Raw genomic sequence first — 19,316 nt, 5'->3', positions numbered from 1 at the left:
ACACATTATCAGACAAGATCTAATATCAGACAACAAAAGGCAAAGAAAGAAACAAAACCATATGGGACAAGCTCTCAGTGCATTATCTTCCATGAAGGCCACAGAAATGTCTCCTTTACGCATGCACATATTAGGGCCAGATGTAGAGAGGTGCTGAAGGTTAAATTAGGTAGTGGCACAGAGGTTCCTCTCCTTGGAGCCTGACCTTGTTGAATTCTCTTCACATAACCCCTGCTAACAGAGTGAAATCTGTGTGTCAGCCTTCCACAACCTCAGGTCTTCAGATTTGTGACCCTGAGATCCCTTTACTGGATTGATGGGGGTGATAGTAGTCCAACACATTTTGAGACAGAGCTTGGAAAAGAGTGGTTTTGGGGTGTGTGTGTGTTGAGGTATATGTTATTGTCAAAATGGCAAAGTGTCTTAAGATCTGGGGGAAGAGACATAAAAGAGGACTGGAGGCAAGGGATTCACTGCCAAGTTGGACTTAAGTTGCACGAGTGACTCGACTCTATTTTTACCCCCAGTGGCTTGTACTCCCTTCACAAGCCAGAACCCACCCACCCCTCCCCTTTTTCTGTGGGAAAATGCTTGTTTTGCTGGATAGCTCAGTGGCTTCAGTCTCTGGCTGTGGAGCCAGAGGTTGGGAGTTCAATTCCCACTGTGCCTCCTGGACAGAGGCTGTTCTCAATGATCCAGAGGGTCCCTTCTGGCTCTGCAACTCGAAGTCTTTTAATAGGGACTCTGACTTGGGGTTTGGGACTTGGGGTTTGGGACCAAAGACTTGGACTTGGGACTTGAACCTAAAGACTTGCCAACATCCCTGGTCACATCTCTTTTCTTTGTGGGAAACTCAAGAACAATACAACCCATTCAAATTTGTTCGAACCAGAAACTTGGAATGTCAAAGTCTTCAAACCTTATTTTTTGAAGCTCTGCTTCGAGTCTCCTGTCACAGAATTCAGGGTCTGCTTGTGTGTTTTCACTTGCTCCCAATCTGACACGGTAATCTTTTATAATCCTCCTTTCTTTCAATGAGAACACAAAGATCTTGTTCTTCTAAACTTCAAGATAATAATGGCAGCTTCCTGTTCTCAGTGTTCCTAGATGACTTGACTGCACACAGATTCCTGGGCCGTAAACTTCTTTATAATCACTGGGATTTTGAGTTAGTCGTCCCGGACAACCTGGAGCGTGAGTGCATCGAGGAAGTTTGCAACTACGAAGAAGCCCGAGAAGTCTTTGAGGATAATTTCAAAACAGTTGAGTATGGGGGGAAAAGAAGGGGCCTGGAACTAAGACAGAGTGATCAGTTATGCATTTCCAAAGTGGTGGGTGGGGAGAACATACAGACATTGGTACAAATGTGAAGATACTTGACATATGCCAGCCAAATTATAGGTGCAACTTGAACATTTCAAATCTTTTGAGGGGGGATAGCCATGTTAGTGTCTTGCAACATAACCAACAAAAAGTATTTTGTTACTTAAAGAATAAGGCCATGACTCCACGGAAGGCTGTTTAGGATTGATGTGTATCACATCCTAACACTTAGATTGTTGTCACTGTTCACTCAGAAACATTTAATTATCCCAGGAAAGTGCATTTCAAGTGGCCGTAGGTCACACAGCCCCCTTTCCTTACCACTCTCCTACTGCCTCTTTCACTAATGTTCAATTTTTTCCTCTTTTTTTAGTGTTTAACAAGTGAAATAACACTGAATTGACAGGTCACAAGCATTTGAATCAATGGTGTATCAGTTTAGTGCTATAGCTGGACTAGGAGAAAAATATATTGATATAATGTAATTTATAAAGTGCATTGCAGTTGTAGCCCTCATCGATGCAAGCAAAGGGCAGGTGAAAGGAGTAGGGTTCATCCCCACACCATGTCCCCCTTTGCACATATCACTGTTGTGCAGTTCCAAAATATCAGCCTGATTATATAAACACCCTAACAGGTGGGGGCCCAACTCTGTTTTATGTCCCAGCTGTGTCAACCTGAGTGGGCAACAGTCATAAGATGCCTTAGTTATACTGCATCTTGACTACTGCAATGTGCTTTATGTGGGGCTGCCCTTGAAAACAATAGACTAAGCTGTATGGTATTGCGAGCATAAAATCCCAGTAATGAAAGACCTACAATTGGGTGGCCAGTTGCTTACCAAGCCCAATTTGGGGCGTTGGTTTTAACCTTCAAAGTGCCAACAACTTGAGGCCTGGCTATTTAAGGGACCATCTTATTACAAAGGGACATGGTGGCGCTGTGGGCTAAACCGCAGAAGCCTTTGTGTGCTGCAGGGTCAGAAGACCAGCAGTCGTAAGTTCGAATCCACGCGATGGAATGAGCACCCGTCGCCTGTCCCACCTCCCGCCAACCTAGCGGCTCGAAAGCATGCAAATGCGAGTAGATAAATAGGGACCACCTCGGTGGGAAGGTAAACAGCGTTCCGTGTCTAAATCACTCTGGCCATGTGACCACGGAAAGATTGTCTTCGGACAAACGCTGGCTCTATGGCTTGAAGAGCGGGATGAGCGCCGCCCCCTAGAGTCGGACACGACTGGACAAAAATTGTCAAGGGGAACCTTTACCTTTACCTTATTACAAACCTGTCCAGATGTTAAGATCTTAAGGAAAAACCCTCTTAAAAAGGCCAGCTGTTGCAGAGAGCAGCCACAATCAAGAGGCACATGTGAGAGACCTTTTTCCTGCATGGCCTCAAGAGCGTGGAAGGCACTTCCCTCAAAGCTGCAAACAGCTTCCATTCTTCCTGTTTGTAGAAAGATGTGGATATACATCTTTTAACATTGACCTTTGATAGTGTTTAATTTATTGAGAGAACATTTGCTGTTTATAGCTTTATTGATTCTGGTTTTTTTTTACAGTGTTAATTTGATATATAGTGATTTTTGTGGCTGAACTTGTTTTCACTGTGTTTTAAATTATGCTTTATGATTTTAAGCCACCTGGAACACTATAGTGGAAAAGGTGAGGGTTATAAATGTAAATGATGATGATAATGACAAAGGCAATATTTTGTCAATTCCTGTCATCATCCACAACTGCCTATGCCTTTTCTTCCAGAAGGATTATTTATTGATTGATTGATTGATTGATTGATTGATTGATTGATTTGATTTGATTTGATTTGATTTGATTTGATTTGATTTATATCCCGTCCATCTGGTCTGGTCGACCACTCTGGATGGCTTCCAATAAAAATATATACAGTAAAACATAAGAATATCACACATAGAAGTCTGCATTCAATCAGAACACATACAATAACAGAACAAATAAAGAAAGAACAAGAAAAAAAGAGTTAAATATTGACAGGAGGGAAGGCCTGAACATATAACCATGTTTTTAATTGACTCTTAAAAGATTTATTATGTTTAGAATATGTTTTACCTTTCTTCTAATAAAATAAGAATAAGAGCCATGGCTTTTTCTTGCCTTTCTCTGTGGCATTGCTGATTTTGGTAGGCAACATTGATTTTCAGTGGCACAATGTGGTGTTGGTGTTGCAAGTGGCAAAGGGAGGAGAAGGGGTTGTAGCATTCGTCTAAACGGCAAACATGTTTGGCACAGATAATAATAATAATTTTTTAAAATGATCTGTTTACATGTTACCTTTGTGGCCTCAGGCAGCAGCGGTTTTCTGTCTTTCCTCCCTGACATTCTCACTTATTTATGTCAATTTTTAAAAAAATTTAACATCAACAAATTATTAAATGCAAAGTACTACTTGAAAGTAATTGTGGTTCAAAAGCCCTGCAGCCCTGGATGATTATGCTTTAAAAACCAGAAAAACCACTAATACATATAGCTATAAATTACTGTTGGCAAGAAATTAGCTAGCATTTTATGTAACCATGATTCTTTGAGAGTTAACACCTCCTTTTTCATGGTATTCCCAAAATGATGCTGGAGAAACAGCTATGCCAGTTTCCTGTCCCATTGTAGGTGTTAATTAACTTGGCCATATTAGGGTAATGGTGTTATCACCAACTGCTGCTGCTGTAAATGATTACTCGGTTTAATGTATTCTCGAAGGCTTTGCTTTGTTTTGATTACTAGGTTTGTTTTGCTTACATTTCAGCTTTAGTTTTTTCCCCTAAATGGATAAAAAGCATTTGTTGTAAAACTTAATTCGTAAAACTAAACCCTGAGAACTACTGTTATTTGCATCATCCTGTTGCCAGGAAGTTACAGTTAATCCACATATTGAAGGTTTATTGTCCATGTTAATAATACCATTGTCGCCTTGGCAGCTCATTACTAGGTGTTAATATGCAATTGTCATTCCTATTAAGTCCTGGTTCCTACCTATCCATCCCTAATCCTGTTCCTTCTTCGATCCCCAGACCGTGAACACTGTATACAAACTGTTCTGTGTCTGTGGAGATATGGACTACAATCCATGAGAGCTCTCAGTGAAACCAATTTCTTAGTCTTAAAATTGCCACATAACTTTTGATTTTGCTGATCTCGCTGCTCAAATAGGCTTAACGCAGCTGCCTCTCTGAAGACTGCCACAATACATTTATTAGTTTTTAAAGCAAGCGTAGGGAAATATTGGCCTTCCAAATGGACTTTGAACTTGTGGAACGATGGGAATCTGTCTGTCCATCCGCCCACCCAACTTTTATATCACCAATCTGGCTGCATGGCCACTCTGGGCAGTTTACAGCATACTAAAACAATACCCCCTTCCCCAAATCAAACATCATGGTTCTACAAAAATCATAAAAATCAATGTTACAATATACAATCGTTCTTTCGTTTGTTTAGTCATTTAGTCATGTCCGACTCTTCGTGACCTCATGGACCAGAGCACGCCAGGCCCTCCTATCTTCCACTGCCTCCCGGAGTTGGGTCAGATTCATGTTGGTAGCTTCGGTGACACTGTCCAACCATCTCATTCTCTGTCGTCCCCTTCTCCTCTTGCCTTCACACTTTCCCAACATCAGGGTCTTTTCCAGGGAGTCCTCTCTTCTCATGAGATGGCCAAAGTATTGGAGCCTCAGCTTCAGGATCTGTCCTTCCAGTGAGCACTCAGGATTGATTTCCTTTAGAATTGATAGGTTTGTTCTCCTTGCAGTCCAGGATCACTAATAACCAAAACAACATCAACATAGTCTACTCATATAGGGAGCCAAAGCTTCCTTACCTGTGTCTCAAGGTACCACATAACTCCTTGTGACACAGTGCTAGAGGAGGTTATAAGCTGCTCCATAACTCTCTACTTGTTTAATAAGTGTGACTTTAGATTCAATGAGAAAAGGTAGCTGTCTAGAGCCGGTAGTATTTTCCACTGTCGGACCTGCATGACAACAGAATCTGCATTTGCTTAAATTCTTCTTTCTGTTCCAGTACTTACAATGGAGCCATTTGATCCCTTATTAAATGTGACACATCTCCCCATCTGTGTAATTACAGGTAGCAGCTTGAGCTGTGGCATTTTAAACACTTGCATGGTTACATAACACAAATTCTTATATGTAAACAACCAATTGAGAATCTTAATTGTTTTCTGCTTTTAATTAAAGACAGAATGCTTGTTGCTTGGACACTTTACATTTCACATAGTGCCAGATACACTGCTTTAAGATTTACCAAGGGGTGTTTAATTGAGCCACTTTACAGAGAATCGGCTTTTTACCATTGTTAACTTAGTAGTTAAGGAGTAGCTGTTAACCTGTTTGAACAATGCAAGCATGGTCCTCTGGTAAAGGTTAATTTGGTGTGTAATGAACCTTCATTAGCAAGAGTCAAATCTGGATACAGTTTGTTACAGGTAGGGGAAACCAATGTCTGTTCTTGATGCCGGAGTCTTTTTTTCCCTGATAGGATGTTGCCCTCTTGAGTTCATGTTGTGAATTGCTAGTGAATGAAATGAAATAAAGGCCAGGTTGGGGGAGTGGTCATGATTTGCATTGGACAGGTAATTCCTTTGGGTTCTATATAGAAGACGAACAGGTTGCTTACAACAGAGATAGGGCCTGTGGGATCCTCAGACAGAGCCTAACACTGGGAACTCTGTGAGATCCTTGATGTGTTTGTTTTATTGGCCCAGAACTCTGAGGAACGTTGAACAGCTAGATCTAACCACACTTTTAATTTGAGCTCAACCCATTCTGTGACATTGTGTGGAATTAAAACACTATCTAGACTACAGCATACAAGTGTGACTTTGGACAACAGCTTCTAGAATCCTATAAAAATGTAGCCAGTGCTGCAGTAGAGTCCAATGTCTGCCAGGGCTGTTTGTTCTGAGGGGTTTTCAGAGCAAAGCACAGTTGGTAGGGTCACTGTAGAGATCATCGGTGGTGCTGCTGCTGTTGCCACTGCCATCATACCCAAGGAAGGGACTAGACACTTGGGCTGAAGGCAGAAATGATAGCGGAAAAGCTTGTGCAGAGGGAGTGACGTTGTAGCAAGTGGGAATTGGGGACAGTACTTCCGAGAGTACTTTGTGCCCAGTTCTTGTTGATGGGTAACTCAGGGGCTAGACTCTCTCCTACTGCAGTTCTTTAGTTCATTGAGTTAGGATCAGAACTATTGCCCTTTCATTTTAGAAATTAAACATAATTTTCCCTCCCCCATTCCCTCATCATTTTGTTGTTGTTATATGCTGTCGACCTCAAATTATGGCAACCCCATGAATAAGTCATCTCCAGGATGCCCTGTCCTCAACCCCCCTGCTCAGCTCTTGCAAACTCAAGCATGTGGTTCCTTTAGGGAGTCAATCCATCTCTTATTTGGTCTTCCTCTTTTCCTGCTGCCTTCAAACTTTTCCAGCATTATTGTCTTTTCCTAACAATCCTTATCTTCTCTTGATGTGCCCAAAGTAGGACAGTCTCAGTTTCAAAAATTTTCCTCCAGAGATAGTTCAGGCTTGCTTTGATCTTGGACCCTCTTGTTTGTCCACGGTGTCCACAAAGCTCTCCTCCAGCACCACATTTCAAACAAATCAGGTTTTTTTTTCTTGTCAGGTTTCTTTACTGTCTAGCTTTCACACCTATGCATGATGACTGGAAATATGACAGTATGGATGATCTTGGTTTTGGTCTCCAGTGACACAACTTTTCTAGTTACAGTGGTGCCTCGCAGAACGAGCGCCCCGTAGAGCGATGAATTCGCTCTACGGTGACACTTTTGCGATCGCTAATGCGATCGCAGAGCGATGGCCCCAATGGGCGAAAATCGCAGAGCGAAGGTCGGTAAGCAGTTCGCTTACCAACCTTCGCTTTGCAACCCGCCGATCAGCTGTTCCGCGGCTTCAAAATGGCTGCCGGAACAGCTGAAAGGGGGGGGCGCAGCGTTTTCGCGCCCTTGGTAAGCAAGGGGAGGGCGTGAAAACGCTGCCGGAACAGCCGAAATGGCTGCACACAGCGTTTTCACGCCCTCCCCTCGCTTACCAAGGGCGCGAAAACGCTGCGCCCGGCCCTTTCGGCTGTTCTGGCGGCCATTTTGAAGCCGCGGAACAGCTGATCGCAGCCATTTTCGCGCCCTCGTTCAGCGAGGGGAGGGCGCGAAAATGGCTGCCGGCCATAGAGGAACATCGCTGTACGGTGAGTAAATCAGCCGATTGGAACGCATTAAACTAAGTTTAATGCATTCCAATGGCTTTTTTCTTTCCGTACAGCGATGTTTCACACAGCGAGGGTTAATCCGGAATGGATTAACCTCGCTGTGTGAGGCACCACTGTACTTCATTGTTGCCCTTCCAAGTCTTAGTCTTATTATGATTTCTTGGTTGCAGTCTCCATTTGGATTCATGACTGAACCGACATGTACCAAATCTCTAACCACTTCGGTTTCTTCCTTGTCAATGTCAAAGTTGTGTATATCCAACTGTTGTCATGATTTTAGTCTTCTTGATGTTCAATGATAATCTTGTTTTGGCATTTTCTTCTTTCACTTTTACTAATTGTTTCTCTTTCACTCATAATTTTGGAAATTAAAAATTATTTTGGGGATGACATAAGACATTCTACTGCTGGAGGCAAAGATCAAGATAATTCCCCTTTGTGTGTACAAAAGCTGGCGATACAGGCAGTTGAATCTTTCTTAAGGACTGCTAATGGAGCAATGTCTTCTACCCTATCTGGAGGCAACAGACAAGCTTCGAGGGTACAGATTGAGCCACAGAGCAAACCGTTCTCACTGTCAATACTTTCTGATGCCTACTAGCATCTGATCCCATGGGCAACTGTTTCACTCTGTCTAATGGTAGATAGTGCTGGTAGTGCTGGCTCTACTCTCTCACTGGGAAAGAACAGGAAGTAATGGACTCTCTTATTCAGATATTTTGGCAATGATCCTTTGGGGCAGCTTAAAGGGCCCTAGGCTTTATACTTTTGCGTTTAGAGAAGTCCAGCCTTCAGCAGCAAGTTAAAGTGTCCCCATCACCCAAAATGTGGTTATTATTCTCTTGTTAGATGATCTATGGCATAGCCACTAGGGTGGAAGCATGCAAATTTTGTTGCTGAAATGGGTTTCACACTGGGGAAAAGCTTGGAGACATCCAATTTGCTTGAGCTTAAATGTCTGCACTAAGAACAGTCTCCAAACGGAATGCATTGCGCTAATTGTTTTTTGATTGCACGGCTCATTTACTTAGAGAGTATAATTATGAGATATGTTAGTCGCAGAGTATGAGAGGAGAGCTGAGAGTCTCTCCCGGAGAGAGTAAAAAAAAGAGAGAGGGGGAGAGAGAGAGAGAAGACTGTGGATTATGGGATGGAAAGTCAGCACAAGTCATTTTCCTGCCTAAAATAAAGGACAGGATGGTGCCTGTGATTGGGTTCTTCAGAAATCTGTGATGGTTCCTTCATTTTGGCGGGAATGAGAGACGGAGGTGACTTTAACTGTCCAACAAATTTTACTTTATTCTCTTCTGTTTCTTGGTTAACATTACTAAACGGGTCAACATTACTCAACTCAGGTATCAGTCCATAACTTAACAACTTCGGTTCTGATGCGTACACTCCTTCTCTCACTTAGAGGCTGCACCAAAGCGTTCTCGGTCTGACATCTGCCGCATCGGATTACTCCTCACTGAACACACCATCCCACAACACAGATGCCTCATCCAATCCCCCTCCTTGGGTGGGGTATTGCATAAAGCAGTGGTCCCCAATCTTGGGCCTCCAGATGTTCTTGGACTACAACTCCCAGAAGCCTTCACCACCACCTCTGCTGGCCAGGGTTTCTGGGAGTTGAAGTCCAAAAACATCTGGAGGCCCAAAGTTGGGAACCACTAGCATAAAGGACCGGGATGGATCACCTACCTACCTCCACCTTGGTTTCGGGGGGGTAAACCACAACCATCCATTCTAGGGGCTTGTCAACCCTCTCTCCACTCCGGGGAGAAGAGGGATCAGGGAGCAATCCTCCACCCGTCTTGAGGTTTGGGAAGTCCTTTAGCAAGTCACAGACCTTATTAGTGTGGTCTTCTATCCTGTCAGTCTGTACCGTGCGGTCTTTCATGCTCCCATCTTTCTTGCCCACTTCGATTCTAAATTCCCGCTCTTCTCCCCCTCCTTTTATAGCTTCCTCCCATAATATCAGATCTTACCCCTCTCCTTTGTCTCCCTCCTTCTCCTCCACCGAGCACATCTCTATGGCTTTCTTTCCCTCGAATTCATCCTCCTCCATTTTTATGATTTCTCCCTCTACAGACTTGGATGTCTCCACCTTTCTATCATCTGCTGAGAATGGCACACCAGCCTTCTGTCTTTCACACACACCCCAACGAGTGGGCCGTCCTCTCTTCTGTCTTGCCGTCCCATTCTCCCTGTCAAGAAAAATAATCAGAGTTAGCGTAAGTGCTTTCCCTTTTTATACTGTACTTTGAACGTAAATGGTTGTAGACTCAGGTACCCACGTGTCAACCTAGGATTAGTATCCTTCATCCAATTCAACCATTGCAATGGGGCGTGATCTGTGACCAATGTGAAACGAGATCCCAACAGATAATATCTGAGTGTCTGAATTGTCCATTTAGCTGCTCAGGCTTCCTTTTCAATGGTAGCATACTTCTGTTCTCGGGCATTCAATTTTTTACTGAGATACATCACCGGCTACTCCACTTCCCCTTTCTTTTGTGACAACACTGCCCCTATTCCCCTGTCCGAGGCATCCATCTGCACTATAAAAGGTAAGTTGAAATCAGGAGCATATCTGCTTGGTAGTTCTGCCAATATCTCCTTTAACTTCTGCCCTTTGTTCCCGCTTTCCCTAGATTACCTTATTTGATTTTTCTCTTCCTAGTTAAATCAATAAGAGGGCAGCTATCTCTGCGAAGTTGGGGACAAACTGGTGATAATATCCAGCCAGGTCCCAAAATTGTTGCACCTCCTTCTTAGTTTGGGGAATGACCCAGGTGGTTACCTTATCAACTTTATCTGATACCGGCTGGATCTTCCCTTGTTCCACTTGGAAGCCTAAAAACGTTACTCCCTTCCATGCTATCTTACACTTTACAGGGTTCACTCTCAGTCCTGCCTTCCCCAGTTCTGTCAACACTCTGCGAAGATGGATTAGGTGTTCCTCCCAACTGTTACTATAGATCAGTATGTCATCAATATAGGCACCTAAGAATTCCCTCACTGGTTCTAACACCCTGTCCATCAATCTCTGAAAGGTAGCCACAGCTCCATGCAACCCAAATGGCATTCGGGAGAAATGGAACAGCCCCTTAGGTGTGACAAAGACCATCTTCTCCTTATCTTCTTCTCTCAAGGGATCTGCCAATACCCTTTCTTGAGATCTAAAGATGTCAGGTACTCCGCCTTTCCTATCTTCTCCAGCAGATTTTCTATCTTGGGCATAGGGTAAGCATCAAACTTGGATACCTCATTCAGCCTCCTAAAATCTATACATAATCGTACACTCCCATCTGACTTTGGAACCACCACCGGGTAGCTTCGCCAAGGGCTATGTGATGGCTCTATCACCCCTAGTTCTAGCATCTCTTCAATCTCTCTGTTAATGGTCTCCTTTAGGTGATGATGCCAATTCCTTCCTCCTGACCACACCACTACCTGGGGTGTTGTGTTAATTGGATGTTCTATTAGGGTTGTGTGACCCAGTAATCCTCAAAAAACATCCTGGAATTCTTGTCTTTCAATTGTTTCTGTTGTCTTTTGTCCAAATCCTCGCTTATAGTAATTCTTAAATCCTTCTGCAGACAACTCTTAGCTTCTGGGCTGAAATTCCCCTCTCCTATTTCTCCCCATAATGCTTCCCTCTCCATTCTTTCAATAGATTTACATGGAAGATCCCTTTCTTCTTCTTATCCTGCATCAGTATTTCATAATCTACAGGTCCTACTTTCCGAAGGACCTCATACGGGCCCTGCCACTTGGCAAATAACTTAGCATTTTCTGCAGGCATCAACAGTAATACTTTCTGCCTGGGTTCAGTCTAGATTTGACCTTTGAATCCTATCTCCTCTTCTGTCCCTGTTGAGCCCTTTGTAAGTTCTCCCTCGCTATCTCTGCCACCTTCCGTAAGTGTTCGTGCATTTCAGTCACCTGCTGCACCACTATTTGGGCTTCATCCTTCCCAATCTCCCACTTATCTTTTACTAGATCTAGGATTCCTCTGGGGTTCCATCCATACATCATCTCGAATGGAGAGAAGCTGGTGGAAGCCTGAGGGACCTCCCGAATAGCAAACATCAATGGAGCTACATTTTATTTTTTTCATGTACAACCATCTATACTGATTCAAATACAGTCATGTCATATACTTCTGGTTGCTGCGCAATGGTGAAGGGCAGGGTGTCACTTAACTAGGGCTTATTTGGGGGGTAGGGCTTATATTACAAGCATCCTGAAAAATCATATTAGGGCTTATTTTCAGGTTAGGTCTTATTTTTGGAGAAACGGGGTATGTATTCTTCACTAACAAGTATTCATAGCATGGTCTGTGCCTCCCTCTAGTGGCCGGTTCTTGTAATACATGTTTTTCTCTTAATATTTTTAATACATTTAAACCACGGATAAATGAAACTGTTGATACTGATCCTGCAGATATGGGAGTTCTACTGTATTTACAGAATGCTGTCAATGACAGAATGCTATCAAAGATGTTGCAGACTAAGCTATTGGAGTAAATAATTTTCACAGCTCAGGTGTGGCCACAGAGAAGGTCCATCCTCTTGTTCCCTTCAGTCATGAGACTCTGTTGGGACAGAAATACTGTAATGCCCTTAGATGCTATTAGACTATAGGGAGTAAGCAAGCTGATATGTGAGGAGGCAGCCCCCCCAGATATCCTGAACTGAAGCCATTTAGGGTGAGAAAGCTGTTGTTTTTCACCAATGTCATATTAATGCTCTGTTTTGGTTCTGTCTTGCAGGAGCAGTTCTGGGAAACCTACCCACACAATGGGAAAGGAGGAGCAGGTGAGTAAATGCCAAAAAAGCAGCCCACCTGCTGTCTCTCTTTCTTTACACCTCATTATCTATCCTGAATCAGCTAATACTAGGACGAGGGAAGCTCCTGTTCTATTTACCAAAAGACCTTTCTATGTTATAACAGAAGATTTTGGTTTTTCTATCCCCTAGAGCAGTGGCGGTGAACCTTTTTGGGCCTGAGTAGTCAAACTGGGGGGAAAAAAACCACCAGCAGGCAGCATGCTGCAGAACTGGAAGTGGCAGCAGCAGAACCAAAAGGGGTGGCAGAAGGGCAAATCCTGGGCACAGAGGTGCCTTGAGATCCCACTCTGGATCCGCCGCCAGTGCCAGCTGCTCTGGGTCCTGGCCTGCCACCTGCCGATGCGCCAGCACCATGGCTGCAGCCACCTCCTGAGGTCTGGCTGTGGGGTTGGGGGAGTAGCAATCCAGTAACTTATGGCTCGCATGTCCACAGAAAGGGCTCTGCGTGCCAGGTGTGGCACGCGTGCCATAGGTTCCCCATCGCTGCCCTAGAGGTACAATAGATGGAACCTTTTGTGGCCATTTAACATACCCTTCTTTATTAGCAGAGCTTAGAAAAGTTACATGGAGGACTACATTTCCCTGAATCTCGCATGGCCAGGGACCATGCCGGGTGAGAGATTCTAGAAGTGGTAGTCCCCAAAAAAGTAGACATTCCAAGCCCTGTTAATGAAATGATTTACGATATGGTGGTGAGTGTGACCAGGGTGGAGTGATTAGATATAATTGCTTGTATTAATATAGTAATACTTGCAGACTTAACAGTATTTGTTGGCTAGTATAGAATATGAGCTAAAAAACAACATGAACTGGCAGAATGATAAGATACTGGTTGAAATGCCTTGTGCCAAAGCTCCACCTAGTGCTAGTATGGCTGGGGATCTAAGGATGACAAGGGTCATGATCATGCCCCCACCACCAAAGAGGGCCACAGAGGACTGCGGGATAAAGGAGGGAGGGAGGGAATTCCCATCTCTCTATATGCAGATCCCCATTTCTACATTCAAGTTACATCAAGGCAAGGCAAGCATATCTACTGCAATTAAGCTCCCCTTAATTTCTCCTGTTTCCCCAGGAACCCCTGGCGTGGACGTAGCTGGTTTGGTATCTGGCCTCATCGCAGCATTGTTTTCTCTGGTCATGTTTGCAGTTGTGGCCTTGTATTGTTTCAGATACCGGGCTAAAGAGAGGAATCGGTCCAGGTATGAGTTAGGGACCAAAGGGAGATGGTGTTTTGTGTGTGTGAGAGAGAGATAACAGGGAAAGAGAGAAACAGTCCCAGTGGCCTACACCCAGACTAGAACTGTATCCTTGACCAGCTCTCTTGTAATTGACACGGGATGCGGTTATTCCTTTTTCTTCTGCACCTTTTCTCCCAATGGGGTAAATAGCAGCTTTAGAGGCAATTTAGATTTAATATATAGCCAAACTAGGAAAAGCTGTGCTGGATGGTCCTTTCTATCATATTATTTATTGAAAATCCTCCAGAGTTATGAACATTGGAAGATTTGTATTGCTCAGTCATATAAATTCATATTTAGGTTTGTGCGGTTTGCACAAGAAACAATAAGGGGGAAGGACTTTTGTACTACTAGAATGTCAGATTCATGGGGTTTTGTTTCTTGAATGGGGCAAAATGATCAACGCCAGCAGAATGAGAGCAAAAAGGCGGACCCACTGAGGGCATGGTGCCAGTGATATCCAAATGTCATCCTTTCAAATTTCCACCCCCACCCAAGCTGAAGGTTATTGGGGGGGGCACTTGCAGTGTTTTCAAAACAGCATGACTTCTGCAGTGCTAACAGAAAGTTCAGTTCCTTGAGGACTAGCAGTGTAACTTTGTAGGCAGCAGAAACAAGGGGTCTTATGACTTCAGTGTTTTCATCAGACGCTTGAAGTATTGTGTTCACTTGGCAACTATCTATGGCTGCTTTAGAGGAAGGAAATGGTCAAAGAGGGAGTTAAATGGCTGTGAAATGAATGAATAATGTTCTTAGCTATGGTGATAAGAGACTGGTCATCTTGCAGCTCCAGGGCCAGAATGGGTTTTACTCTTGAATAAATGTAATTGCCTAAGTCGTGGTAGCAAATTGTAGCTACTTAACAAGGTGCCACTCACATGGCAGGTCAGGTGTTAGTCACATGACTGCCTACACAAGCTGGCACATGAGCTGCACCTTGTTAATCAGCTACCATTTTCTGCCTTGATTTATGCAATTCTCCTTACTCAGGAGTAAAACCCCAATAACATTCTGGCTCACATGTGTTTGGATGGTACTGATTATCTGGACCCATTTCAGCCAGCCTGATATGGGTCGGAGACTGTATTGATTGTCCCTGTGAATCACTTAAATTGAGAGGTGAGGGATGGGAACTATGGATCTATAAAGTCCCTTGGATCTCTCCATTGTCTTGTATTAGGCCTCCCAGCAGCCTTTGATAATACCTTTCTGCACTTTGCAGGGCCTTGGGAGCACTATATTGCAGTGTTTCCTTCCTGTCAGGTTATGTTCAGAAGGTGGTCCTAGAGGGCAATTGTCTGGCACCATGGCCCTTGATCTGTGTTAACCTACAGGGTTCTGTCCCATCATCTCTATAGTACTTGATTTAGCATCTACATGAAAAAGCTAGCAATTGTTTTCCAGAAATTTGGCATAAGATGCCATCAATACGCATCTACGTAATTCTAAGGAAGTGGTCCATACACCTGAACATCGCCTGTATTTTGTAATGAACTGGATGAGTGTGTGAACTAACTCAGATTAAACACAAATAAGATGAAATGCTGTTGATAGACAGCAGATCTGGCTGAGACTGGTTTTTAATCTCTTCTGGACTCTTCAATTGGTGTAAGATGGGTAGGCAAATTTATTGTCTCTGAAAATCAGTCCCCCCTCCAATCCACCCACACTGTAGCCACAGTTTTGTTAGCAATCAAGAAAGTCCATTTAAATAAAAAATATGGTTTGCTTTAAATGGCTTTCAGCCGTTGGCTGCTAAAATATGACAATAAATGGAGAAAGCATCATTTAAAGTAAGTACCTTTGCTTTAAGTGTGGTTTCCCTATTTGGTGCTACACTTTGGTACAATTTCAGTGGTGTGATTTTGAGGGTGTGGCAAGGGTTTTCCAAATGGCCTTGTGTGGCTGCCTGCAAGTTGCAGACTTCTGATGTAAGAAGTAGCAGGGATATTGCTGACAAGTGAACAGTACTATGATCATTGCTAAAAACCAGTAGTTTTCCAGGCTTGATTTAATGTGGTTAAATGTGGTACCTTTCCCAGTGTTATAGGAGAAAACACCTCTTACTTTGCTTGTGTGATGGCCTGTTATTTTAACATTTAATCTCCTATTGAATTTGAATGCTGCAGTTGGACAAGCTGCAAATCTTTTTCCTTCACACTTATAGCACTTAGTGTTTGGAGGAACATTCAGTTCTGGAAGGCCTCTACCTTTTCTGGTCAAAATGCATAGGCTGATGGTGGACTGGAATTAACAGTGATGTCACCATGGCTCCTGAGGAGTTTGATCATGGAGGATCCAGCTTCATAGAGACTGTTGGCTGGATGTTCCTCAAGGACACAAAGTCCTTTGAGTCAAAACATGTATTCTAGGCCAGATGTTGTTAGACTGCAGTTCCCAGATGCCTTCACCACCAGTTGTGCTGGCCAGGGCAATAGTCCAAGAACACCTGGGTTACCCAAGGTTGGGAACCACTGTTCTAGGAGAGGAAAAAGCCCTTTGGTAGCAGATGCTTTTCTAAAATATTTTAAAGGGGGCTTGCAAGCCAGCAACTCAAGTTGCATGAGAATAATTTGTGGGTCACTTTCTTGTTGTATCTGCTTCCTTCCCTAGGACTGAAGACAGCTTGCATCCTGGGATGCCCCTCGCCAGCTTTGATGAGGCTCCAAAGCCTGAAACAGCACCAGGGCTTCCATCCTATGAGCAAGCGATGGCAGCTCCAGGTGTGCATGATGCACCCCCTCCACCCTACAACAGGTACAACACTCACTGGCACCTCCTGCCAAGGTCTCTTGTTTCATCAGCATCCAGAAAACTGAGAGCTAGATATGATTGGTCAGAGCAAGACAAGGGAAGAAAGCAGCAATCTAGAGAGAGAGAGAGAGAAGAAGAAAAAGAAGAAGGGATGAGCCGAGAAGGGGTGAGAAGGCCACAAGATTCCCCATCTCATTTTGCTCCTCTGCAGCTGCATTTATCCCACCATAATGAATTTCCGATGTGAAAATAAAAATGAGGGTAGCTCTATGACATCTCTGTATACCGCCCGGAGCCCCTTTCAGGAAGGTTAGAAAACAAATGTGATTGTGATGCAAACTGACAGAAAGCTAGGCAGTTGGTTCAACAAGGAATGGCAGTACAGAATATAACTTTCTCTCCATGTTGGCTCTGGGTGGATGGCCGAAACAGGAGAAGTCTGTGTTTCTCTTATTTTAGAAGATTATTATACTTCAAGGTAACTGTTACTGTGAAGAACCTAACAGCCATGTCTGTCTGGAAATCAGGACTAGAAATTTAGCAGCTCAGAAAAGAAACTGTGAAGCCAGAAAAATTTCAGAAAGCTAGGTTGTTCCATTAGAAGAAAACAAGTCCAAAAGAAATTTTAGGGTCAGTTCCTTATCAGCAGGACACAAAAAGCTCATAAATCAGTGAGAAAACCTTGAAGTAAATGCCTTTTCTTCAAGCCAAATTGGGATATTTGTTGATACTCAATGAACCAAGATGAAATACACCATGGGGCTTTTTCCAGGTGGAGAAAAAGTCCCAGCCCTCTTGTCCCAGCCCATTCTTGTTTTCACAAATGTGCCCTGGACCTGTAGGGTCTCCAGTACAAACTGTCTAAATGAACAAGTGAGAGGGAGCACAGTCTCTGTTCCTGCCTTGCCTTGGAGAGGAAGTGAAAGCCCAAATACAAGCACAAAGTCTCAGGTTTAACTCCAGCATCTCCAGCATAATTCAGTAACTAAAGCAAACAATACAAGAGACAGGGAACACCTTCTCTAGTTCTTTTCCCTAGATAGATCTTTTCTGTTATGCCATCATTAACCAGCATTGCAGCAGGATTCTCTGGAGAGAAGTCCAAAGATATGGTGTGGTTCAGGTGCTTAGTCTTTCTGGTGCAAATGATGGATGGATGGATGGATGGATGGATGGATGGATGGATGGATGGATGGATGGATGGATGGATGGATGGATGGATGGATGGATGGATGGATGGATGGATGGATGGATGGATGGATGGATGGATGGATGGATGGATGGATGGATGGATGGATGGATGGATGGATGGATGGATGGATGGATGGATGGATGGATGGATGGATGGATGGATGGATGGATGGATGGATGGATGGATGGATGGATGGATGGATGGATGGATGGATGGATGGATGGATGGATGGATGGATGGATGGATGGATGGATGGATGGATGGATGGATGGATGGATGGATGGATGGATGGATGGATGGATGGATGGATGGATGGATGGATGGATGGATGGATGGATGGATGGATGGATGGATGGATGGATGGATGGATGGATGGATGGATGGATGGATGGATGGATGGATGGATGGATGGATGGATGGATGGATGGATGGATGGATGGATGGATGGATGGATGGATGGATGGATGGATGGATGGATGGATGGATGGATGGATGGATGGATGGATGGATGGATGGATGGATGGATGGATGGATGGATGGATGGATGGATGGATGGATGGATGGATGGATGGATGGATGGATGGATGGATGGATGGATGGATGGATGGATGGATGGATGGATGGATGGATGGATGGATGGATGGATGGATGGATGGATGGATGGATGGATGGATGGATGGATGGATGGATGGATGGATGGATGGATGGATGGATGGATGGATGGATGGATGGATGGATGGATGGATGGATGGATGGATGGATTTAAAATACATTAAAAAGCAATTCCTTTGCTGATATCGCAGTAAATTAATAAAGCGGACCTGTTCAGAGGAGGGGGACCAGGATGGTGTGTGGGGAGGGTGTAAACAAAGTTTAATGGGGAGGTACTATACTAACCTGTAAAATTGTGAAAGATTATACAGAATTCTTGTTGGCTGTTACTCTGGAGCATGGGACTAGAGCAAATAGATACATTTTCAGAGAAGCAGATTTTGGCAAAGAGAACTATCATAATGATAAGAACTGCTCTGCAAGTCAAGTCTGGACCGCTTTCTGTTGGGACACTGAAGTTGTTGCTTGCAGTGAACAAGGGATAGATGAGATAAACTCAGATATACCTTCTTATTTAGGGCCTGTCCAGACTGGCCATTTTGGTACAGGCTGGAGTGGGCTGCAAAGGGTTGGTTGAGGTCAGGAGAAGATGCCATTTGATGCACTCCTTCTGTCTGAATGGCATACTGATCTTCATGTCTGTTCAGAACTTCCCCTGATCATTTGCAGAGGGTCAGAAGTCAATTTTTTTAAAAAAACATTTATTAGATTGTTGTTAATATGATGAATAGCTTCAATTAGATTTTTAAAAATATTTTTCTTTGACTGTCCGTGTATTGCTGATTGAAACCACAGCTGTGGGCAGTTTCTTGATCAGTGATATACAGACATTTAGGAAATTTAAAAAAGAATAATCAAAGTGATTCTTCACATCAGCAATGATCTAGCAAAAAAAAAAAGGGCATTTGTCCTTGTAGATTATCAGGGAAAGTGTTTAATTTACATTATCCTGAAGCAGCTCATAAACCATTTCAGAATGCTGGAAATTGACACTACAAAGAACGGCAAAGTTCTAGTTCAGTGCATTCCAAGCAAGCCCACTTCTTGGGAGTGAATTAAACAG

General features: G+C 43.6%; 1 protein-coding gene across 2 annotated transcripts in view; it reads left to right on the top strand.

The window, feature by feature from the left end:
• The window catches only part of PRRG2 (proline rich and Gla domain 2), a 31,757-nt gene that overhangs the window by 7,629 nt on the left and 4,812 nt on the right, over positions 1-19,316 (top strand). For both annotated transcript variants that reach the window (XM_073004397.2, XM_020794003.3), the window contains 4 exons: positions 1,099-1,262; positions 12,376-12,421; positions 13,530-13,656; positions 16,309-16,452. In XM_073004397.2, the coding sequence (XP_072860498.1) occupies positions 1,099-1,262; positions 12,376-12,421; positions 13,530-13,656; positions 16,309-16,452 (481 nt within the window). The remainder of the gene's footprint in view (positions 1-1,098; positions 1,263-12,375; positions 12,422-13,529; positions 13,657-16,308; positions 16,453-19,316) is intronic.

The sequence above is a fragment of the Pogona vitticeps genome, chromosome 6 (assembly GCF_051106095.1).
Source record: "Pogona vitticeps strain Pit_001003342236 chromosome 6, PviZW2.1, whole genome shotgun sequence".
Classification (NCBI taxonomy): domain Eukaryota; kingdom Metazoa; phylum Chordata; class Lepidosauria; order Squamata; family Agamidae; genus Pogona; species Pogona vitticeps.
Note: the sequence above shows the minus strand (reverse complement) of the source record. Positions and strands in the feature narration are given on the sequence as shown.